General features: G+C 40.1%; 1 protein-coding gene across 3 annotated transcripts in view; it reads left to right on the top strand.

Annotated features, from left to right (window-relative positions):
- Positions 1-26,246, top strand: part of LOC125460811 (zona pellucida-binding protein 1-like) — a 64,506-nt gene that overhangs the window by 13,631 nt on the left and 24,629 nt on the right. For 2 of the 3 annotated variants that reach the window (XM_048548812.1, XM_048548831.2), the window contains exons 2-6: positions 201-374; positions 2,630-2,755; positions 6,365-6,508; positions 12,309-12,527; positions 16,010-16,089. In XM_048548812.1, the coding sequence (XP_048404769.1) occupies positions 201-374; positions 2,630-2,755; positions 6,365-6,508; positions 12,309-12,527; positions 16,010-16,089 (743 nt within the window). The remainder of the gene's footprint in view (positions 1-200; positions 375-2,629; positions 2,756-6,364; positions 6,509-12,308; positions 12,528-16,009; positions 16,090-26,246) is intronic. The other variant, XM_048548822.2, reaches the window with a different exon arrangement.

Raw genomic sequence — 26,246 nt, 5'->3', positions numbered from 1 at the left:
TGTCCACTTTGCTAACTCCTCAGGAAATGACATGCCACAAACACCTAAAGTTTAGATTATTATTTAGTGAGCTGAGTAATCTTTTCTGAATTATATATTTGCATTGCAACCTTACTGCTGTATTCAGTAGATATTTCATTTTTTTAACATCAAGGCATAACTAAATGAATCACTCATACTATCCATACATTCAAATTTAGATGGAAATCTCTATAAGAAAAATTCTGAATGGCATTTCCATGAAAGAAATTCAAGATTAAGGAGGGATGATGACAGTAAATTCCGAAGAATGTCTGCCAGATTATCAGATACATCATCACAGGCTTTCTCAACACCCTTTGCAGATCAAACCTTTGGTGTAGAAGGAGAAATTGGTAACGTAAATTTACAGAATCAAGATAAAGTTGAATTTCTTCATGAAGTTTTACCAATGGATTGAATGAGCAAGTCAGAATATTTGTTACACTGAAATAAAAAAAACATAATTTGAATGTTTCCTATGATTAAAAGAATATGACACACAATCAGGCATTATTTTTGAAATACTAGTCATCAAATTCACATTTAATCCAAATGTCTAAGGATATTTTCATGATTCCACAAGAACATTTGGAATTTTTTTAATGACCAATTTGTAGACAACTTTCCTTCTGACCCCATTATTTCTCAATTCCTGAACATACTCAATCCTGATATCTGTCCTTCTCATTCCTATTGTCATTCTCATTTTAATGCCAATCCTACATGATGTATTATTTAATTGTCCGTGTGAAGTCTGTATTTTCTTAGGATCACACATTCTTCACTGTGATTGGCTGACTATTCATTCTTGCTTTTGCAAGTAACTTGTTGAAAGGTGTTATTCAACAATCAGGTGGTTTTGTTTTAAGAAGTGTCTATGTTTAATAAGTAATTGGTAAGTTCTCTGATTTTGTTTTGCTCTAAACTTCCCTATGTAGGGGTAAACTGTTTTTATACTTTTCTGCCATTGGAACCGCCCTATGACCAAAAAAACCACTGCAGAATAAGAACAAATAAAAAGGCTGGAAAACCTTAGCAGTCGGGCAGCATCTTTAGAGGGAGACTGAGTTAACTGTTGACTTCAGGCCTATGACGTTGCAGATAAAAGTGCAACTATGGCACAACTATTTGGCATGATGGAACCCATGTCCAAGATGATGAAAATTGTGGAAGTGGCCCAGTTGTGGGACTAGAGTCAAGCTGCTTTTCACACGTTGATGCTTTATGAAGGCAGAAGATCTATTAAATCACCACCAGCCGCCTCCACTGAAATGGGATTTAGGCAGCATGGAATCCAGAGTGTGCACCTTAAACTGGGTGGAGCGTGTCTGACTTTGTTAGTTCATCTGAGTAACAAGGGTACTGCTTTGGACAGATAATGTAACTTTATCAATATGATCCTGGGACACCTTTACAAGTATCAAGTATACTTAGGGAGAGTCAGGTATCCTTGGGCAGGCCAGTGTACTCTTAGGTGGGGGTCAGGTATCCTTTGGAATTGTTAACATTTGAAGAAGATTGTACCTTAAATGTATATAAAGTTCTTGGAATTGTAAAGCTGTCAAAGAAGTGTCAAACTTGTGAAGAACGACCAAAAGTCACCAGAACTAGCAGGAACTGTCAAAGGATGCCAAGCATCTCAAGGCTTACCAAGTAGGATCCAATGTCATAAAAACTGTCAAGTGGCAAAACTGCCATGAACTGTCAAAAGCTTATAAAATGTGTTTGTACAAATGAGAATGCTTTTCTTGATATGGTGTAGTATATAACATTGAATTTCCAAATAATATAATCTTCATTTTCCTCTTGTCTACATGGATACCAGGGGAACCCAGTGTTGGTATTGTAGGTGAAGGGAGAATGGGTGGAACTATGAGTTAGCATGGAATGGCACTAAATTAGCACAGGCTCATTGGGGATGAATACTGAAGCATACTGTGATAAAGGGGTATACAGGGTCTCAGTAAATGGGTAGTTTGACATAGGGTGACTTTAGGTATATTGGGGCCAATGGTGGAAGGCATTAGGTGGCATAAGTTGGCATGGATAGGATATGGCGAGTGTACGGGGGAAGGTGAAGTGTAGGGAGTGTGATGGTTGAGGACAGAAGGCAAGTTTAATTTTGTTTAGGTTAATTTTAAATTTTGGGCACAATGCTGGAGCCCTGGCGGGTTTCCACACACCCCGTCTTGGTAACTATCAGGCACCATCAGTTTTTCCTTGTAAGACCCAGCCTGACTTCCATACTGAAACTGAGGAGTGTGGGCAATCATTTCTAAGGTTGAGTGTGAGAAGCCAGCAATTCTCCTGACTCTGTGCACATGACCTCAGAATGAAAATTTCTATCACTTATCGCACTGGCTTCAACTAGTTAAAGTGCAATTGTCGTTGGTATGCTGGCAAAGAGCAGTATACAACAGGAAATTAAGAAACTGTATCACAAATATTCTTCTCTACAATACTAATATTGTCATCAAAGGTTGGTGACCAGGGGTTGTAAATAAATGACGGGGGTGATATATTTTGTAGATCTATAAAGACAACCTCCATTGATAAAATAACTTAAAACTTATCAGGAATTTAACTTATTGAAATTTTTTATTCCTAGTTCCAGTTTTCTTCCACGTTTACTCTGTAGGCCAGTCTCTTCAGTGCCTAACAAAGGAACTCTTATCACAAAGTCTTGTGGATCCAAAGTTTCAGTGGACAGGCCCAAATGGACTGATTACTAAAGGTATCAATTTGACTAGCAGAAATAATGGGCTGAAAGTTAAGTTTTTTAGGTTAAGTCTCGGTTGTGTCGATTTGTTTTTTGGAGGGGTTACTGCCACGATGACCCAGTGGTGTTCATGCCATATTTTACCAAATGCGCCTGATTAACTACCTACCCTACCCATGGTATCCTTCACATCCTGTACTGGCCCCCATCTTACCACATGCTGCTCCCAGAATAACTCACCTCTCAATGGATATCCTGGAATTCATCAGCATCCCTTGTTCTAGTGCCATCCTTAAAACCCTGTGCGTCTGGACGAGCACTATCAGGCAGGAGCTGCCCTTCATGGTTGCTGACATTTGCCCTAGATGTGGCACACAGGAGAAAGTTGGCATCCTCCTGTGCAGTTAGGGAGGAGGAGATCCTGCTGGACAGGGTTGTGAAGAGGCAGGATTTCCTCCTCTCTTCAGGATCGGCAGTGGAGGCCATGGCAGCCAGCCATGCCAGCTTGACCCAAAGTTGCCACCTGGATTGAAGCACCCTCAGCAGCCTGGAGGAATGCCCAGCATTGTAGCAAGGAGGTCACTTATGTCCTCCAGTCTGACAGTGTGAGTACCACCATCTTCTCTCCGATACCACACACTCTCTCCCTTAGCATCTAACTCCCGTCAAGGCCCACGTACCATCACTCTCAGTGATTGCTTCTCAGTTTGTAATGGCCAAAATCAGCATCCCTGCTTATTTCTCCGCATCACTCCTCAGTATTGTCATGTTCTGTCAACAGTTTGAAGTGTGAAAAGAAAAGGCTTTGGCAGCTTTGCAAATATATTTCTCTTTTTGTGCCCAAGTTGAGGAATAACGTAAAGTCAGCCATCTTTCCCATGTCTCCTCACAAAAGAAAAGTTGTATTGGGTTAAAAATATTGTCTTTTTGATATACAGATATGTCTTGAGCATCCACATTTATTTCTGTGTTAATACTGCTTTCAAATAAGTACATGCATCAATTTAAAATACAAAAATCAGCTGTCATTAATTGACAATGTTGACTAGCCTGCCAGCTAGTTAAATGCTTGCCTACTCAGTTCTGGAAATTATACTTTACAACTAAACATCAATTGAGCAGTGTCAATGATACCTATATCATACAATGTTGCATCTCCTCCATAGTGACCATTACAGACTGTTCAGGTCATTCGGATGAAGCTGACAGTACCACACTTAAATAATTCCAACTTCATCCCTCATAAATTCTTGGATTTACACTTATGCTTTATAGCATAGGACTTCAGTTTTGTAATTCCTAGCTTTGCAGTCTACATTGAAGATAAACCTTTATATCCCAACAAACACTAGTTGTTGTTTTCCAAATTGCCATGTGCTTATATATTTTAATTATAACTGAAAAAATATATCAAAGTGTTATGTAAAATTAGTGGTTCAATTAACCACAGCCTTGAGCCATGATTGACCTGAAGATTAGAATTATAATTAGCGAGAATTATGCCATGTATTCACATATAGGGATACACGAGTACAGTGAAAAGGGTACAAAGTCACCTTTTCCGGCACCATCTTAGGTATAAAGATCCCGAGGTACAAAATCTTAGGTATAAATTAGAACAATAAAGAAGTAAAGGTAAAAGCTCAGCATTATGGTCCTGATGTTCTAACGCAGAAAATCCACACTGGGCTTCACCTTGAGGCCACTAATCTGCATTGGGCTGACACTTGGTCTTGAATCCCCATGGGCAATGCCACACAGGACTGATTTTACAACCAGTGATATGAATCAAAGCTTTTCATCGTACACTCGTTGGGGCTAGGACTCAACACACCAGTCTCAAAGCATAGATACCAATTTTGTACAGATCAAGAAGAGGGTGCTGATTGATTGGGCTATGGTTGGCATGGAGATGATGCAGAGATAGTTAGATGTCAATCTCCATTCTCAGACTAAATAGGCAAACTGTCATTGTCAGGGTGCTACTATAGGAATTCAGCAGAGATTGGTGATTTCCATGATCCCTTTCATCCAGTCGAGAAACTGTATAGTATGTGCAGATTGTGATGAGAGGTGGTGCATTACACTGCAAATTAGATGGAGTTAAAAAAGGTGTGTACATCATTTGAAAAATGGGTGTTGATGCAAAAAAAATCAAATCTATTATTAGGGAATAAGGTAGATACTATTTTAGTTTGCAGAATAGAATATATCAATGTTTTATATTCTAGCATGCTTGTGGAGATATTCGGGATAAATATTCATGTTGACCAATGAGTCTATCAATGGATGGTATGATGTTGCATGAACAATCCGATTTTCCTCAATTTAAATTCAAGGATTCTAGAACAGAACAAAAATCTGCACCCAGGCCATAAGGACTGAAAATAATCTGTGGCACAAATGTACTGTATCAGCAAATCAGGCAATAAGGGTTACATGATTTTAAAATGGATTTATGCTCCAGTGTTAACATTCTGCTGAGTTCAGGTTATTGTCAGTCTCTTTAAAAAAATATTTTTTCAACAGTTCTTTGGCATAAAAAATGCTTAGCAAGTGGTGATTTTCCATTTGTTAATTCCTCCATGCCACTGAATTCCTAACCTTAGCTGTGTTATTGTGAGGATGCAATGCCAGCCCACAAGAGTGGGAGTCCAATTATAGCTGTCGGTGCATGCTGTCTAGTAACTAGTTCAGGGTAGTTTTAGCTGATATCTGGAAATACTTCGTCTGTTTGACCACAGACTTACGTATAGCATGTATATGGCCCAGAAGTATTAGAGTCATCGTTGAGAAAAATAAAGTAATGCTGAAGTTGTTTAGCTGTGCCAGAAAAAGGGTGAGGTACAGTGATGATGCATGTGGATTATTACAAAAACTGTCAGCATCCTGGTGTTTACCATTGACTAGACTAGAAACTGAATTGGACTATTCGTATATATACTGTGGCTACAAGAGCAGGACTAGGCTAGGAATCCTGCAGTGAGTAACTCACCTCCTGGCTCCCCAGAGCCTCTACCATCTTCATGGCACATATCAGGGGTGTGATAGAATACTTAACAGTTGCTTGGATTGGTGCAGCTCCAACCCACTAAAGATCTTGATACCATCAAGAACAAAGCAGCCCACTTCATTGGTACCAGAACCACAAACATTCACACTCTCCACCATTGATGCACAGTGGTAGCAGTGTGAACCATTTACAAAATGCTGTGCAGAAATTCACAAAGGGTCCTTAGGTGGCACCTTCCAAACCCATGAACTCAGGCGTCTAGAACAACAAGGATAGCAGATGCATGGAAATACCAGCACTTGCAAGTTCCCGTCCAAACTGCTGACCATCCTGACTTGGAAATATATTGCCATTCTTTTAATGTCTCTGGTTTAAAATCTTGGACTTGTTGCTAACGGTATTGAGGGTCTACCGAAATAGAATGCAGCTTTTCAAAAAGGCAGTTCACCACCATGGGTGATACCCCATGGGCAACTACGGGATGGGCAATAATTGCTGGCCCAACTAGAAATACCCACATCCCATGAATGAATTTAAAAAACGAACCTGTTATTACATAATTGACAATTGTCTATTTTACCACATTTGTTTCTCTGTTTGGTTTTATTTAGAATCTCAGAGATTCATCTTCACTGACAATGGAAACTTGTTGTTTGACACCATTTATGTAGTAGATTCTGGAAACTATACCTGCAACCTCACATACACACTCGATCTAAAACGAACATCAACCCTGGTCAGGTATACCGTTTATGGTAAGTTTAATACTTTTGCAGAAATATTGATATCCCTAATACATTAAACTTTTATCCCTACCCACTAATCTAACACTCATAAATCAATTTTTCAGCAAAATAAAAATTGAAGTTTCTGTGGCTTGTTTGAGGAGAATGTTGATTTAATTGCTGTTGTCTGACCATTTACTTAGAGTCTTGAGGGAATATAGGCAGCTGAATTGTTTTTGGAATTCAGTGCAACAATTCTAGGGACTTCATGGGAAATAAATGTAAATATTTTCAAGTCATCTTTATGTATTGTAGGTTCGCATGTATTTCCTGTTATATCATATTTACTTTATGTAACAATCACATCTTTCCTGTCACAATTACGTGTGTGTCATATTTTCCGTTCTTTTTCTATTTTTGCTTCTCTTTGATTGAGTCGTGCATATTTGATCTGTAAGGCAGGTGGCAATGTTGCCAATATACCTTTGAAACCTACCAGATATGCCCATGGTGGAATTGACTCCATGCATCAGCACAGTGACCAGCACAAACTGAGGTGAAATACCACTCTGCAACTTTCCCATAAAACATGCTTTCAACAAAGACTCATTCATAAACAATGGGCAGGATTCTCCAGGTCCACCTGGACCTTTTAGAAAGGTGGTCAATGGGACTTAATTGGGTGGAAGGAAAATTCCGTGTTCTCAATAGCATATTAAGCATTTGCACTTAAGTTCTCCCTACATTTTAGATGGATAGAACTTCCCAGTCATCAGGATTACATACATTGGAGAACCGTGAAGCTCCTCTTTGAGTCTCCATTGGACTGATGGGAAACAGTCAAGGGGAACATCAAGATGTTCTTTATTCCCAAAGCTCTTCAGAAGGCATGAGGAAGATGGAGAAAACTGTCCAAACTCCAGAAAAGCATGCAGAATCTACTCCGCTGCAGATGATGGGGGTCATTGTCACAGAGGATCTCCAGGAGGTGAAGAGCTAGCAAGCCTTTCTCTTTGCCTTGGAGGCCTCCAAAATAATCTGCTGGCCCAGGGACCGCTCCTTGGAGCAGGATGAGACATGCTCACATTTCTTCTTCCAGAGATGCACAAGGAAATGTCCGTGTTTAGTAGCCTGAATAAAAAAGATAGCTTGGTAATGTCATCTCAGTCTGACATCTTGAGGATCAGCAAATCCTTTTATACCAGTCCACATGACATGAAGCCCATGGACAGCATGATCCCAGTGGTTCCTGTCCGATATCACAGAGGTCTTAGATGACAGCATGCAGGCGTGCTGAACCAGCCATTATCTTTGGAAAACTGACTGAGGCCCTTAGGTCGTTAGAAAAGAATTATCAGCTCTGTGGGATTTAATTGGCCAGAACATTCTGGAGGTGTACAAAAGTATGTTTCTGGCAGGGAGTATTTGCTAATCCATGAGGAAGGGTATCATCACGCTTATTTAGTGAGGAAATAAGAAATTTGCAAACAATTCCACTGTTAAATGTGAATTACAAGATCCTTTCTAAGGTCATCGCCAACCAGGGATCCAAGATAGGTGATTCATCCGACCAAACCTGTGTTATACCGAGCAGGATAATCTCAAACAGCCTCACACACTTAAGGAATACCACAAGGAGCGTGGATGGCTACCTCATCAGCCTGGACTAGGAGAAGGCCCCATTGACAGGATATCACACACCTACATGTGAGGCATGGTCTCCATATGAGTTTTGGGAGGGAATCTGCAATTGGATCCGACTGCTGTATACCAACATCAGTAGTGCAGTCTCAATCAATGACTGGGAAGCAGAAAGCTTCCCGATCAGATCTGGTGTTTGGCAGGGCTGCCCACTCTCTCCTGCCTTGCCTTTGCATTATATAGAGCGTTTTTCTGAGTCCATCAGGAAGAATGCGAGCCTGAGAGGGTTGACTATTTCAGGCAGCAGAAGTCTGCAAGACATAACCTCCATGTACATAGATGATATTGCCATTTTCTGCTCTGATCCGCTGACAGTGTGCAGATTCTTGTGTGTCTGCAATCTGGTTGAACTGGCCTCGGGTGCCAAGGTAAATTTGAGGCTAGAGCCAGGCCATTTTCTTTGGAAAATAGGCTGACTGATCCTTTATCCCCTTCACTGTCAGTACAGATTACCTGAAGATGCTGGGAATGTTGTTCAGAGGGGTGGGCCATGTGCAAAAACGAAGATGAGGCAGAAACTGAGCTTTTGGGAGCTCCTTTCTCTTTCCATTTACAGTTAAAAACCTGGTCATCAGGCCTGAGGTACTCTCTGTCTCTCATGTCTGGCACATTCCTGGAACCTGCACCATTGCAGTTACCAGAACCATCTTCCACTTCACCTGGAGGTCTAAGATGGCCCGTGTCTGCAGGTACACCAAATAAAAATCTCAAAGTGAGCGGGGGGGGGCGCGAAAAGAGGGTAACCAACCCCACCCTCATCCTGATGGTCACGTTTGTGTGCACCTGCATTAAGTGTGCACAGACCCTTGGTGTCACTACGTACTGAGGTTCTACCTGTCCCCACTGTTGCGAAGGATAGGACTGGCCTTGGTGCCATGGAACACTCCAAGTAGTTAGACAGTTCCGTCTCACCTGTCCTTTATGGAGAAATTTGCAAAGAAAAGCACCTTTGACCACAAGTCCATCAGGAAGGGGTCAGCACGTAGTATCCTTGAGTCCCTGCAGGAATGGGAGACGGTGGATCCTGTCATGTTGTTCCCTCAGCAGACTGCCAGGTTCATTTGGCAGAATGCCTCATCACCAGAATTTTCCAACAAGCACCAAGACATCGCATGGCTTGTGGTAAGAAGGACACTACCTGTGAGATCCTTCATGTACACCAAGCTCTCTACAATACCAGATGCTGCTCTCAAAGTGGCTTGGTGGGATGCTGACAGAGACTGTTACAAATCTCCTTCTGTTTGCAACAGTAGTCTGGAGAAAGATGCAGTGGTTTTTGCCAAGGTTCATCTCAAGCAGCTCTGTAACGCAGGACTCTGTGCTCTACAGGCTATTTCCCAAAATACACACCGAGACAAACATTGATTGTGATAACAAGGTGCGGAGCTGGATGAACAAGTAGCATCAGAGGAGCAGGAAAACTGATGTTTCAGGTCTAGGCATGAAGTGTCAGCTTTCCTGATCCTCTGATGCTGTTTGGCCTGCTGTGTTCATCCAGCTCCACACCTTGTTATCTCAGATTCTCCAGCATCTGCAGTTTCTATTATCATTGATTGTGCCTGGAGGACCATTAATTTGGTGAAAGACGCTCTTTTGTCTGCCTGAAACGTGTTGGTCTTCCAGAGCAAGGTGTTGACTCTGAATGAGTGTTGCAGACTGGCACATTCCAAGCTCCAGGGCTGCACGCTGAGGGACGCACTAAAGCTTAAGGCAGCAGCTGCCAAGAGCAAGTTAAGCAGGAGTCCATTCAGTTATCAGCCCTTTCAGTGCCTCAAATGTATGTAATATTGTCTTGTATATGCCTTGGGTTTTTGCTTTTGTTCTCAATATGCAAAGACTGTTTAGAGCTGAATTACTCTAGTGATTATGTATGCATATAAAGATATTTTTATGAATAAAGAATATTTTTGAAATTAAAGAAAAGGATTTCCCACTCCAGGTGAAACGTGTTTTGCGTTCATTAGCATGTTATGAATATGCATTAACATCCCGGCCACTCTGCGGAGAGTTTTGACAGGCTTTCAGTATAGTTGAAATACTCAAAAGACGAGAAACCAGTCTCTTATGTGGTCATATTTAAAAGCACCACAATATCCTTAGTTGTAATTAAGAACCATGAAGAGAATCACAGTCAACTCTTTCTCCATTGCTATAATCTTTGAAATTCTCTACCTTTGAATGTTCAGTTGCTGAGTATATTCAAGACGGTGATCAATAGATTCACACCTTCCCAGCTCAGCTTTGTGACCTTCAGGTTTTTCCCAGTTTCGACACAAGACAGTTTCCCCAGGCCACCAACTGTGCCAAGCCCACACACAAGCAGCCTATTCAAGCTCTCCACTCAAAGTACATTCTGAAGCTAAAGAGCATGTAGGGCTCCACATTCATCCTGTAATGTTTGACAGCAATAATCCAATGGGTCCAGGGCTGGCCTGCCAGTGCCTTCCATATCCAAAATCATTGCTGCTCATTGGAGGAACAGATGCATGGGATACTGATGTGACTTCTCTGATCTCATCAAGAGCCTCAACGCAGAGTTTCAGAATGTGGGGTTATCCTATATTTCTGAAAATTCAACACGATATATTAATCACTGTCTGGAGATATTTTAATTGGAATTTATAATTGGTTGGAATGATGCAGTATCAGAAAGCTACAATGTCTTTCCAACTGTTGTTTAGTGAATATTTGGCATTCCATATTTGTTACTTCTCTGATCTCTCCATAAAGGTGCCAAGTGGGTGTGTGCTTGTCATATGCACACGCATATAAAATATATGTTCTAATACTGGATACTGTTATTTCAGATTGCTAGAAAGAGAAGGAAAGAAAAGAAACCCTCCATTTTATTGGGGTCTTGAGTCTCTCAGAACTTTCTAAAACAACTTACTGTCATTAAAATATTTACTATTTGAAGAATAGGCACTGGATCAAATAAATTGTTTGGCGAAAATGGCAGGATTATCGTGCTTTCTATACATTGATCAAAAAATTGCTTGCTGGCTTGTTTATTTTATTTTCTGGATTATTTTTTCTGCCAGAACTACTTGCCTCTGGTAACTGTGTAACTGTTAATTGATATTTCTCAACTATTATCACTGACAGTGTGTAGTTGGTTTTGTTGATTCCTAAGGCTGTCTATGTGAATGTTTATTTCCAACACCGTATGAGGATCCAAACCCACCTTTCGCAGGGGGCATCTGAAAAGTAAATGCTGCCCATACTTAAGTCCTGATTACTGTCTAGGGGATTCATCCTGGAATGCATGTGTATCTGCGTATCAGGTTAAATAGAAAATGTGGTTTGACTGTGATGCTGCTCATTGCCAAGTAGCTTGGTGATCTTCTGTAGAATCACAAATGAAGATTGACATTTGGACAAGGTGAGTAAATTTACACTGGCATGAGTCAACCCTTTCTAAAGAGGAGGTGAGCAAATAAAAGGTTTGCTTTTTCTTCACATTGTGGAAGAATAATACAATTTCTTAACTGTTCAGTCTATGCATTTCTTTTACTCTGCTTGTTAAATCAGTTGTTATCCTTTCTAGTCACAAATATTCTATTTTTGAGAGTCATCAAAGTTTTTCTCCAATTTTGATTTCTCCTAATTTGTATTCCACCAAAAACGTGCTGCAGCAAAAGAGATTGTTGGAGAAACAGATGGTGTGATACAATTTCCTCATCTTAGCTTGATTTAAGAGACCATTGTCCTTTCCCATTCCGGTAGCATTCTTTCCGCTTATGTCCTGCCATTGAATTTAACTTTCTGGTTATTTTGATTTGTTTGAACAAGTACATTGATTCATAAATCGAACAGTGCAACCCCCAATTGTAGACAACCTACCCGCCACCCATTCAATCCAAGTCTTATAGTGAGCATTCATCCTAACCCTAGATGTCATTGTCTTCCCTATGGAGCCTGAACTCCTCACCTGCAACAACACAGAAGATTTTCAACAGAAGGAAAAGTGCAAACAATACATGGCATTTTGATGTTGCTTAGAGGGGTGTTGATCTTTGTTTAAGTGTCTTCTTTCTATTTTGGCTATTATAAATCATTTAGTGTTTGCACCTTGATCAGTCACATTGTAGCACTGATAGACATTTGGTATTCCTCATTTGTCTTTAAGTGTATCACAATCCAAAGAAAAGTGTTCGCCTAGAAGCTGATTTCTACACAACTAAGTGCAACAATAATGAGATAACTAAGTTTGAGAAACATTTGCAGAAGCAGCTGGAAGATGCTGTCCATGACCTGCAGTGTGAAGTGCACCACTGGAATTCAGCCTGCCACAGCATCAAACCCTCAAAGACACCGATGAGTCATATATTTAATTTCCAATTCATTGGTAAGTAATGTTTATTTGTAATCAATATGAGTCTCATCTATATGTTCAATAAGATTGAAAGTAACCTCAAAGAAATAAATAAATGCAAATTTTTATTGTAATAGATTCAGTGATTCTCCTCCAAATTTATAGTTTTTATTTCTCTCTATTCCTAATGTGTAATTCATACACTCCTATGGTTCCACACACATTGGCATTGCTGCTCTCTCAATTGATTATCAATGATTGTTTTGATCTTACAGTCTGAATGTCTGGGATACATTGTCTACCCGTAGAATGACATTTTAATTTAAATCTAATAAATATTCTTTGGAATTTTGTTTTTTGTTACCATGTTCCCTTGGGATTGTTTGCATTGATTTTGTTTAATTTATTCAATTAAAATGATAGAGGTTAAACATTGGCATTTCAACTACAGAACAAGGCAGCTGGGTTTGTTCGTGTCCAGCATCCACACCCATCCTTCAGAGATTAATGACCAAATCTGAATTGTGCACATAGTGGCTTGATTTGAAACATATACGGAAGGAAGCAGCAAAGTTTCAAGTCTAATCTGCAAGTTTATACCTTACAATGCTGTCCTATTTATATCACGTTTCTTCATTTATAGTGGAGTTGTTGAAAAAAAATTCCAAATCTGATTTTGGTTATGAGCTTGAAATTTCTGTACAATGTATTTGGTTATTATTTAATTAGGAGGAGGGTAAATTGTATTAAGCAAATAATTAGGCAGTTTCAGATAGTTTGAATTCCAGTAATAAGACAACTTTATGTAAAGGAGGTATGGAATATTGATTACCTTCTCAGTTAGACATATAGATAGCATGACGTCTGAACTGTTGTGACCAGCCTCAACTTGCAGAGTCACAGCACCTCTCACAGTTCCAACATCACTGAGTTGAAGTGTGATTCGGAAATAAATAAATTTTAGAATAGTCTGCACTTTGTCTCTAAGACATGCTTGATTATGTTAATAAATGGCCTTTTAAAAATTATTATATTCAAGATTTGTAATTTCACATTATGTTGAATATTGCTGCAGATTTGAAAATCTGGAAAAGGAAAAATTCCATGTAGTCTGGTGCCATAGCTACTTGGCAAAGAGATGATGATATGAATAAAAATGTAAAATTATAGATAAATATCATACAGCGATTCTCCCAATAATATTAGCTAACATTTAGGCTGAATTAGATTCCACATTGATATGAAAATAGCATTATGTCAAATCTCTGCCCATATCTTGGTCCGATTTCACAGTCTTAAATTCAATGTCAGAAGTCACGCCATACCAGGTTAAAGTCCAACAGGTTTATTCAAAATCACAAGCTTTCAGGGTGCTTTTGTCCAATGTGGAAGATACTGCTTTCAGCGTGCTGCTCCTTTGATAGGTGATGACTTCACCTGACGAAGGAGCAATGCTCCCAAAGCGCTGGTGTACAGCAGCCTTTTAAAAGTGGTGCAGACAGATAATCAGTATATGTCGAGTTGTTCTGGGAACGGTGCATGGTAAGTTGGATTTGAAATGGGACATGAGAGACAACATAGGGTCATGGTTGGCAATTAATGAGGTAGGTGATAAAGTAAGGTGAGAAAACTCACCAGGCCTCATGGTAAGAAACCCTTCCAAAAAGCTCAATGCAACTCAAAGCAACAAAAGATTCATTGAGGCAAATCAAGGCAGGACTTATGTACTTAATGGTATGGTCCTAGGGACAGTCACTGAACAAAGAGACCTTGGAGTGAACATTCATAGTTCTTTGAAAGCAGAGTTGCAGATAGTGAAGAAGGTGTTTGGTATGCTTGCTTTTATTGGACAGTGCATTGAGTATGGGAGTTCTGAGGTCATGTTGTGGATGAACAGGACATTGGTTAGGCCGTTTTTGGAACACTGTGTACAGTTCTGATCACTCTGCTATAGGAAGGATGTTGTGAAACTTGAAACCATTCAAAAAAGATTTACAAGGATGTTGCCAGGGTTGGGCAGTTTGAACTACAGGGCGAGGCTAAATAGGCTGAGGCTACATTCCCTGGAGCATTGATGCTGGTGTGTGACTTTACAGAAGTTTATAAAATCATGAGGGGTATGGATAAGGTAAATAGACAAGGTCTTTTCCCTGGGGTGGGGGAGTCCAAAACTCGAGGGCGTAGGTTTAATTTGAGAGAGGAAAGATGAAAAAGGGACCTAAGGGACAACTTTTTCACACAGATAGTGTTGCATGTGTGGAATGAGCTGCCAGAGAAAGTGGTGGAGGCTGTACAAATACAATATTTAAAAGGCATCTGGATGGTTATCTGAATAAGGATGGATATGGGCCAAATGCTGCAATTGGACTAGATTTATCTAGGACATCTGGTCTGCATGGACAACAAGTTGGATCAAAGGTAATGGGAACTGCAGATGCTGGAGATTCCAAGATAATAAAATGTGAGGCTGGATGAACACAGCAGGCCAAGCAGCATCTCAGGAGCTCCTGAGATGCTGCTTGGCCTGCTGTGTTCATCCAGCCTCACATTTTATTAAGTTGGATCAAAGGGTCTGTTTCTGTGCTGTACATCTCCATGATTCTATGACTCTTAATGAGATTAGATTAATTTAGGATATCTGGCATGGACAAGTTGGACCGAAGGATCTGCTGTACAGCTCTGTGACTATAACTCTGAAGGGTCACTACCCTCTGAGAGAAACAAACTCTTCTCATCTTAATCTTAAATAGGTGAGCACTTTTTTTAAACTGTGAACCGTGGTTCTAGGGTCTCTCACAAGGGAAATATCATTTCATAATCCACCCTGTTGTGTTCCTTTAGGATCTTAGAGATTTACAAATTCATGAGAGGCACAGATAAGGTGAATAGTAAGTTTCTTTTCCCTAGGGTGGGGAAGTTCAAAACTAGGGGTCATTTTTTTTAGGTGACAGGAGAAAGATTTAAAAAGGACATGAGGAGCAGCATTTTAACATAGAAAGTGGTTCATATGTAGAATGAACTGCCAGACAAAATGGTGGATGCAGGTACAGTTACAACATTTAAAAGACATTTTGACTGGGAGATGAATAGGAAAGGTTTGGAAAGGATGAATAGGAAAAGTATGGGCCAAGCTCAGGCAAGTGAAACTGCTTTAGTTTGGGAACTTGGTCGGCGTGGATGACTTGGACCAAAGGGTCTGTTTCCATGCTGTATAACTCTATGACTCTCATTTGTCCAAACTTTAATGTACAAATTCTGACCCACATCCGTTTCCCATCCTTTGAAAATCATAGCTATTATGTTCAGGAGTTTTTTTTTTGTTTAGGCCACCAACGACGTGTCCATAATGAAGGACTACATTTCCTCGTTTCCAAATATTCGGGCTTCTCTGTAAGGAATAATATAATTTCCTAATAGATTAGCAATTTTAAATGCAGACATAATTCATTGTAATATTTATGCTGTAATATATCTGAAGACATTGTGAAACTATATTGCTGTTTCTCCTTTCACAGTATTTCCATTTGCACTTGGCTGGGCCGACCAGTGTAATGATTCACAGTGTGACCAACAGTCTGAAGATCGTGTCAAAAAGGTATTATTGCATATTACCCTTTAACATGTACTCATATTATTTACCAATTATTCACTATTTAACTAATAAATGTTAAAGGGTCAACATGTGACATAATCCTCTGTCCACTTTTTCATTAAATGTAGGTTTCCCCCTGTAATTAAGACTCTGAGTAAAATCTTGTACGTGTACAACTGTAAAATTAGGAAGCGTCTTTTTGGATTTAACAGGGCAGTATTTCAAGCAGGAAGGATTTAAACTTCAAAAACGTCAGTCTGAGCCCTTGGGAGGTAATCCAACATGATCAAAGGATTCAGAAACAAATCAAAGCTAAAGTAGAAAGGCACATTCTCTATCTGTGAGCTTCTGGCAGGAAGCTATTGCCTATTGCACGCACATTTGAGAATCCAGATTCAGATCTTGTATGCTTTTCTAGTTACTTATATTCAAGGTCATAAAGGTATACACATTTTGTGGACCTGAAGTATCAAAATGCATTCCAAATGGCTGAATTTTGTCTGGGAACCCTGGCCACATTTTAGTTCCATCTGCTAGCTAATTTGCTGCTGTTGAGGCACACAGATGATTTGAAGGTAGGGACTACCTGTGGTGTGTCAAAATTTGCAGAATACACTAAAATGAGTGGTACAGCAAAGTGTGCAGAAGACTGAAAGTTTGCAGAGGGGATGTAGATAGTTTAAGTGAGTGGGCAGATGGAGTACAATGTTGATAAATGTGAAGTCATCCATTTTGGTAGGAATAACAGTAAGAAGGACTATTATTTGAATGGCAAAAAATTGCAGCTTACTGTTGTGCAGAGGGAGCTGGATGTCCTTGTGCATGAACTGCAGGAGGTTGGTTTGCAGATGCAACAGGTATTTAAGAGGGCAAATGGAATTTTGTCCTTCATTGCTGGAGGGATTGAGTTTAAAAGCAGTGAGGTTATGTTGCAGCAGTTTAGGGTGCAGGTGAGGCCACAGCTATAGTACTGCGTGCAGTTTTGGTCTCCTTACTTGAGAAAGGATACACTGGAGGGAGTGCAGCAGAGATTCACTAGGTTGATTCTGGAGTTGAGTGGGTTGGCTTATGAGGAGCAACTGAGTAGACTAGGATTATATTTCTTGGAATTTAGAAGAATGCGGGTGGATCTTATAGAAACATAAAATTATGAAGGCAATGGATAAGGTAGAAGCAGGGAGGATGTTTCTACTGGTGAGTGAATCTAGGTCAAGAGGGCACAGCCTTAAAATTGCGGGGAGCAGATTTAGGACTGAATTGAGGAACGTCTTTACCCAAAGGGTTGTGAATTTGTGGAATTCCCTGCCCAGTGAAGCAGTTGAAGCTTCTTTGCTGAATGTTTTTAAAGCTAAGATAGTTGATTTTTTGAACAGTATAGGAATTAAGGGTTATGGCGAGAAGGAGGGTAAGTGGAGCTGAGACCATGAAAAGATCGCCACGATTGTATTGAATGGCAGAGTGGGCTTGAAGGGCCAGATAGCCTACTCCTGCTCCTGGTTCTTCTGTTCACCTGGCCCTTTAAATGCTAGATGTCTAACCCCAAAGAGCCAAAAGCTTGTTCAGTCTCAGCAGCGTGTGTGGGAACAGTGGCCACTGCTGAAAATGCTCCCAGCTAAAAGAACATATTAATGAAGCCTGCGCTTGGACAGTGTGTGAGTTGTGGTAATTCCAGGGCTAGACAGGCAGCCAGGGTGGATTAAAGAGGGTGCAGAGGTGAAGGTGGAATTTGTGGTTGTGGGCAGTCACTGCTACTTGGGGACTCTTCCATGAACGACAGAGTGTCTAATTATGATAACCACCACCAGCTCATGTCTAGGCTTTAACAGGTAGCCCTCCCATATGGCATGGGCCATTCATTGTTGGTAAAATGCCATTGGCTTAGAGAACAGATTCTCTACTGGCCACTTAAGAACACAACTGATCTCTGAACTGAGGACTGTCCCTGCTCAATGGTAGCAGAATGCCAAGGTGACAGTAAGATAACAGGCACTTCACCGCCTGGCTTCCCTTGCCGTTTTACAGGTTCCCACAGCCCTGCCTATCAGGTATCATTGAGGGCTGGTAAAATTCAATTACCCCTGAATAAGGTTCTCTTTAATAAATGCAGCCAAAAACCAATCCCATTTTACAGAGAGCAAAGGAAACAAATATAGGGGAAAAGGCAAATCAAAAGAAATGAAGGTGAACAAAAGCTGATTTGTAACTAATTTCTCATCTTAATTTTATAAATAATGAATTCAAAATGCCACATAACATGTAAAAATTAACCCTTGTTTCTTTACACCAGATACAGTTGTGATACAGATTTCCAACACAGTTCGATAAAAGACATTAGAAATTTGGGTACACAGGGAGAAAGGTTTACGGACCATAATTTTAATGGATGGAAAATCACATGTAATTACCTATGAAGTATATTGTGAAATATTCTTTAATTGTGGTATTACACCTTGATAAATATGTGCTAACCTGCCACTGCTGTCCTGTCTGCCACGGATTATTAAGAGAGTCACACTCCATAATATTAATAAACTGAGGATAAAACTACAATTAATTTATGAGATAATTACATAGGAACACAGCGAGATACCAATGATGTTCCCTTGCAACGCCATTCCACTTAAATCATTCCAAAAGCAATTAACCTATCTTTGAAATGTATTTCTTACATAAAACATTAGCTTGAAAAGTTTTCATTGAAACAATCTTTCATTGATGTCCATTGGTGAGGTGATGGACAAAATCCAAAGCTCCATTGCAGAAACTGAAAATATTAAATATTGAATTAAAGATTTGCAGCATGGGAGTAACTTTACAAGATGAACTATTGCATTTAGTTCTTAGCTAAAACTTGGAAAAACAATCTCAAGGGACTTAACAAATGCTGAAATAAAATACAGCAGGAACAGGCTGCAGAACAGAGGAATCTGGGAGTCTTCATCCGCAAATCACAAAACGCTTGCATCCAAATTCAGAAGGTGATAGGGAAGCCAAAGGAATGTTGGCTTTTATTTCAAAGGAAATGAAGTATAAGTGGGGGGTGGGGGTGGTGGGGGTTGGGCGGTGGTTTGGGAGGTGTAGGTTTTGTTAAAAGTATACTAGGCACAAGTCAGATCACAGCTGGAACAGTGAACAGTATTTTGTCCCTTACCTAAGGAAAGGCATTGGAGGCTGTCCAGAAAAGGTTCATTAGGCTGATACCAGGTATGGAGGGACTATCTTATGATGAGTGGTTGAGTAGATTGGGCCTGTACCTGTTGGAATACAGATGAATGAGAGAAGATTAATCGAAACATACAAGATTCTTAGAGGCCTTTATACAGGAGATGTGGAAAGGTTATTTCCCTCAAGGTCCAGAGATCATAATCTCAGAACAAAGGGTCGCACATTTAAATCAGAATTTTGGAAGAATTTCTTTTCTCAGAGGATAGGGAATCTGTAGAATTATTTAGAGGGCTGTTGAGGCTGAGTCATTGTATATATTTAAGGCTGAGATAGATTTTTAATCAGTATGACACTCAAGGTTTGAGGACAGAAGGCAAGAAAGTGGAATTGAGGATTATGAAATCAGCCATGATCTCATTGAATGGCAGAGCAGACTTAATGAGCTGAATAGTCTATTTCTCCTTCTATGTCTAATGGTCTTAGTCTCTTACAACATTGGCATGGCTTAATAACTTAAGCGACTTAAATGAAATGTTAATCAATATTTTGATAGTCAGTATTCTAATGAACTATATTAGATTTTCCAGTTCACTAAGGAAAACAGACATTGAGATCAAGTACACTTGGGAGGAATGATCAAAATGTTAGTGAAAGAAATGTGTTATATGGAATGTCTTAAAGGAAAAATGCCAGAATCCAAATAATAGTGTTGGATCAAGATACTGAGATATGGGGAGAGTTATGGCCATGAAAGGATTTGAACACCTGTATGAACATTTTAAATTTATGAATCTGAGGTATTTGGAGCTTATGTAAGTTAGTGAAAGCGGAATGATGGATAAGTATTTTGTATGGATGGGCAGCAAAGGTTTTGATTACCTGAAATATATGATTGAGGCTTTTGTGGCAGGTGTGATGAAAAGAAAAGGAAAAAGACAGTCTGCAAGGGTTCGGATCAACGGAAGGCAGGTTTTATTAAGATAAAGGAGGATCTGGCCAAATTAGACTGGAATAGTACTTTTGCGTAAATCTACAGCAGAACAACTTTTGGGACACAGCGGGGAGGGGGGGCATTAAAATGGAACTAATGAAAGTACAGACCCAACATGTACCGTTAGGGTAAAATGTAGGAGCAATAAGCAAGCCTGGATGTCCAACAATATTTAGTACTGAATACGAAGGAAAAGAGAGGCTTTTAAAAGGTTTATTGGTAACAAATCAATGGGAGCCCTAGTGAAGCGTCGAAACTACAGGCTAAATCTTAAGAAAGCAATTAGGAGAACAAAGAAAGGGCATGAAGAGCCACGGCTCGATAAAACTGGGGAAATTCCCCAGCTATTCTGCAAGAATATTAAGGGGAAGAGGATAACTAAGGAAAGAACAGGACCCATTAGGGAGAAAGGAGGCAAGCTGTGCTTGAAATGGTGGACGCTGGCACCATATTAAATGAGTACTTCACATCTGTCTTCACTTTGGAGAAGGAGGATATTGGTATAGAATTCGGGAATAGGGACAGTGAGTTTCTTAAGCAGTTTGACAGAGGATGTGAGGAGGTATTGAATGTTTTGGTGGGCTTAAAAGTGGACAAATCCCCAGATCCAGATGAATTGTATCCCCAGCTGTTATGGAAGATGAGGAAGAAAATTAAAAAGTTTGACCCAAATTTTTAATACCTCTCTGGCCGTACGGGAGGAGTCAGAGAACTGGAGAACAGGTAATATGATTCCACTTTTCACGATGGGTGGTCGAGATGAAACAGGAAATTACAGATTGGTGAGTTTCACATCAGTGACAAGAAACTTTCAAAGAAAATTCTAACGGACAGAATTAATCTCCATTTGGTAACACAAAGTTTGATCAGAGATAGTCAGCATTACTTTGTCAGAAGTAGTCTTGCCTAACAAATATGATTTAATTTTTCAAGAAGGTGATTAGGTATGTAGATGAGGGTAGTGCAGTTGATGTAGCTTATATGGATTCCGACAAAGCCATTAACAAATGATGCACTTAGGAAGCAGCAACAGCACAAGGCAGTACACAATGAATGGCAAAACATTAGGAAGCTGAGGGGAACAGCTGGATCTTGTAGTACATGTTCACAGATCCCCGAGGCAGCAGGACAGGTTAATAGGGGAATTAAGAAGGCATAGGGAATAAAGCCTTTATTGGTCATTGTATGCATCATAAGTGCAGGGCAGTTATATTGGAGCTGTACAAAATTTTCATTAGATCACAGCTGGAGTACTGTTTGCAGTTCTGGTCACCACCTTATCAGAAGAATGTCACTGCATTGGAGGGGAGATTCATCAGAATGTTTACTTGGGTGGAGCTGTTTAGCAATGAAGAAATGTTGGATAAGATTGAATAGATGGATAGAACAGAGAAGGCTGGGGGAGGGGACCTGATTGAGTTGTATAAAATTATAAGGGATATGAACATGGTAGAAGGCAACTGTTCCCCTTATTTAAAGGGCCATAAACAAGGGGACATAATTTTAAGATGAAAAGCTGGAAGTTTAGAGGGGATTTGAGAAAACATTTTCACCTAGTGGACCATGGGGGTCTAGACTGCACTGATTGGGGGGATGGTTGAGGTGGGAAACCTTAGAACCTTTTAAAAGTAATTAGATGAGCACTTGAAATGTCAAAACATTTGAGGCTATGGGCCAAGTGCTGGAAAATGAGCCCTGTGTAGAATTTAAGTGGTTTTTGACTCATAGACTGATGGGCCTATTCTGTACAATGATTCTGAGATATAGCTCATTTATGGTGGGCAGTATTACAAAAGTGGATGTAAGCAGCCTTCTAACAAGACTAGATAAGATAGATGCAGGAAGGATGTTCTTGTTGACCAGGGAGGTTACAATTTAGGGATAAAGGATAGGCCATTTAAGACCATAAGACATAGGAGCAGAAATTAGGCCATTTGGCCCATCGAGTCTGCTCCGCTATTCAATCATGGCTGATAAGTTCCTCAAACCCATTCTCCCGCTTTCTCCCTGTAACCGTTGATCCCCTTGATCATCAAGAGCCTATCTATCTCAGTCTTAAATGTACTCAATGACCTGGCCTTGACAGCCTTACGTGGCAGTGAATTCCATAGATTCACCACTCTCTGGCTGAAAAAGTTTCTCCTTATCTCCATTCTAAAAGGTCTTCCCTTTCCTCTAAGGCTGTGCCCTCAGGTCCTTGTCTCCCCTACCAATGGAAGCATCTTTCCAACATCCACTCTGTCCAGACCATTCAGTATTCTGTAAGTTTCAATGGGATCCCCCCCCATATCCTTCCAAACTCCAATGAGTATAGACCCAGAGTCCTCAAACATTCCTCATATGTTAAGCTTCTTATTCCTGGGACCATTCTCGTGAACCTCCTCTAAACCCGCTCCAGGGCCAGTACATCTTTCCTGAGATATGGGACCCAAAACTGTACACTCCAAATGTGGCCTGACCAGAGCCTGTGAAAACCTCAGTAGTACATTCCAGCTTTTATATTCAAGTCCTCTCAAAATTTATGCCAATATTGTATTTGTCTTCCTAACTACTGACTCGACCTGCAAGTTTACCTTGAGAGAATCCTGCACTAGAACTCCAAGTCTCTTTGCACTTCAGACTTCTGAATTTTCTCCCCAGTTAGAAAATAGTCCATACTTTTATTCTTCTTACCACTTCTTCTCACACTTCCCCATGTACTGCATCTGCGGCTTCTTTTCCCACTCTCCTAACCTGTCCAAATCCTTCTGCAGTCTCCCCATATCTTCTGTCCCTCTACCTGTCCCTCCACCTGTCTTTGTATCATCTGCAAACTTAACCAGAATGCCCACAGTTCCTTCATCTGGATCATTAATGTATAACGTGAAAAGTAGTGGTCCCAACACTGGCCCTTGCGGAACACCACATGTCGCCGGCTGCCATCCTGAGAAAGACCCTTTTATCCCCACTCTCTGCTTCCTGCCAGACAGCCAGTCTTACTCAGCAGCCTCCTGTGCAACACCTTGTCAAAGGCCTTCTTGAAGTCCAGGCAGATAAACATCCGTTGGCTCTCCTTGGTATACCCTGCTCATTACTCCCTCAAAGAATTCTAGCAGATTAGTCAGGCATGACCTCCTTTTGATGAAATCATGCTGACTTTGCCCCATTTTACTGTACACTTCCAAGTATTCAGAAATCTCACTCTTTACAATGGACTTCAAAATCTTACCCATGACCGAGGTTAGGCTAATCAGCTTGTAATTTACCGCCTTTTGCCTTACTCCCTTTTTAAACAAGTGTGTCATGTTAATGATTTTCCAGTCCTCTGGGACCCTCCCTGACTCTAGTGATTCCTGAAAGATCACCAGTAACAGTTCCATTACCTCTTCAGCTATCGCCTTTAGAACTCTGGAGTGTAGTCCATCTGTTCCAGGTAATTTATCCACCTTCAGACCAATCAGTTTTATTAACACCTTTTCCTGGTGATGGCCACTATACTCAGCTCTGCCCCCTGACTGTCTTGAATTTTTGGGAGATTACTCACGTCTTCTACCGTGTAGACAGACACGAAGTATGTATTCAGTTCCTCAGCCATTTCCTTTCTCCCCACTCCCATCTCTCCACCGTCATTTTCCAGAAGTCCAATATCCACTTTTGCCCTTTATATATCTAAACAAACTCTTACAGTCTTCATTTATATTACTGGCTAGCTTACCCTTATATTTAATCTTCTTCCTCCTTATTTCTTTATTTTGTTGCCCTCTGTTGGTCTTTGTAAGCTTCCTAGTCCATTGGTTTCCTACTGCCCTTCACCACATTTTGCACAGCATACTTTTATGCTATCCCTGACTTCCTTAGTTAGTCATGGTTACCTTATCCTCCACGTACCATGATTCTTTTTCCTAGGGATGAATTTTTGCTGTGTCTCCTGAATTACTCCCAGAAACACCTGCCACTGCTGATCCACTGTCTCTCCTGCTAGGCTCCTCTTCCAGTCAATTCTGCTCAGCTCCTCCCTCATACCTCTGTAGTCACTTTTATTCAGCTGTAATACCATTACCTCTGATTCTATCTTCTCCCTCTCAAATTGCACAGTAAATTCTATCATCTTATGATCACTGTCTCCTAAGGGCTCCTTTACCTTAAGCTCCCTTATAAAGTCTGCCTCTTTGCACAACACTAAATCCAGTACTGCTTGTTTCCTTGTGAGCTCCACCACAAGCTGCTCCAAAAAGCCATCTTGTAGACATTCCACAAACTCCTTTTCTTGCAATCCACTGCCAACATGATTTTCCCAGTCCACCTGCGTATGTGATGAGGAGAGATTTCTCCACACAGAGAGTGGTGAGTCTGTGGAATTCTCTGCCACAGTAAAGTGTTGAGGTTGAATAATTGAAGACATGCAAGAAAGGTGTAGGTATAATTCTTAGATTAAAGGCTTCAACAGATATGGGGAGATAGTGGGAACAGGGTACTGATAGCAGTGATCAAGTCAGTGACAGATCAGATACAAAATGCCAAATGGCCTACTCCTGCTCCTGTTGCCCAGGTTTCTATATAAAAGAGGAGGGGGGAACAGATGGATCCTTGGGTAATTCAATATGGTGATATCGGGAATAGCAAGAAAAGCCATTACAAAATTATGATTAGCTCGGCAAAATTCAACTCAAATGAGGATGGCCACATTGAGCTGGAAATTGATGAATCATTGCAGGAAGTGGCATAACATATTGTGGAACAGATGTTTGGGAAGGAGTATTCCTGTATCACTATCACAGATCAGAGAATGTCACTGTCAATTTTCTTCGAACCATTTTGAAAACTTATTTGAATTCAAGCTGGAGGTGTCAGAAAAGATGGTGTGATCTGGAGGCAACACATTTTGTGTCAAGAAAAGCCTTTCATATTTAGATGTCAACCTTCAGACAGCAACTATCCTGTTCCGTGGATATTTAGTTCACATATTTTGTGTTTGGCATTCTGTCATTCAAAGGATGCAGGAAATGGTGGAAATCTTTAAATAAACTTTATATATAATTTACTGCAATAAAGGGTGGGGTGCAGGAAGAAGACAAATTTCCAGTTATCATCGAAAACTATATTCCATAAGTTGAATTGAAATCAAGTAACTCTCAGACTATGAAGGAGCTATGTCAAAAATACTAATATAAGAATATATTTTAAAATAGCTTTTTCATTAAATTACGTTCAATGCATCATTGATAAGGCTTGAATTGCAAATAAAAATAAGGAAAATCAGAGGTTTCTTTAAGAAGTTTTAGGCTGGAATCATGTGATCTTTCCTTACTTTGTGTAGAAGACTACAAGTTGCTGTATTTGTCTGCATTATTTTCTCTTGTCATAACCTGTCTATTCAGCCGAAGGAAAAAATACATTTTGTTCTGCTGTAAAAATGTGTAAGAAAACTTGAAATTTATAGTTATGATTTTATGGCATTGCCACACCTGAAATCCTGAAGAGATGCAGAAATTTTTCGACTTAGAAATTTTAGACCAGGGGCACTTTAATGTTTTGAGTCCTCTTCTAAACTATGAATTTGCTTCAGTTTTTTTTTGTGCTGAACAGTGGAAAGGATTGAAGGGAGTCATAAATGTTACTTACCATAAAGTGGCATTTGTTTCCTTTGAAAATGAAGTGAAAGTAACCAAAAGATAAAATTCTTAGTTCACTTGTCTACTTAAGTATGAAAAAAAATTCCAGAATTCCTTTAGGTTAGCTGAGTGACAATCTTGCAAGGATTCCTTCCCAACAAAGTTCTTTACCTAATTTGTATCTACAGTTGTAAATCATTATGGATGGATGATGAGCCCATTCTGAACAGTACAAATTGTGTCTGGGTAAATAGCTAATGAGGTTGCAATTTTTAGGGTATGCGTGTAAGTGCTTAAAAATGGAATGCCTTTCTATTTTTTTGGTACTGATGTCAGTATATATCACCTTCAGATCTGATTTCCACTTCCCCATTCAATGCAGCGTAAAAGTGAGTTTATTCAAAACTCTGCTG

This window comes from Stegostoma tigrinum, chromosome 2 (assembly GCF_030684315.1).
Source record: "Stegostoma tigrinum isolate sSteTig4 chromosome 2, sSteTig4.hap1, whole genome shotgun sequence".
NCBI classification, from domain to species: domain Eukaryota; kingdom Metazoa; phylum Chordata; class Chondrichthyes; order Orectolobiformes; family Stegostomatidae; genus Stegostoma; species Stegostoma tigrinum.
The sequence above is the reverse complement of the archived record's forward strand: the minus strand, read 5'-3'. Positions and strand labels throughout refer to the sequence as shown.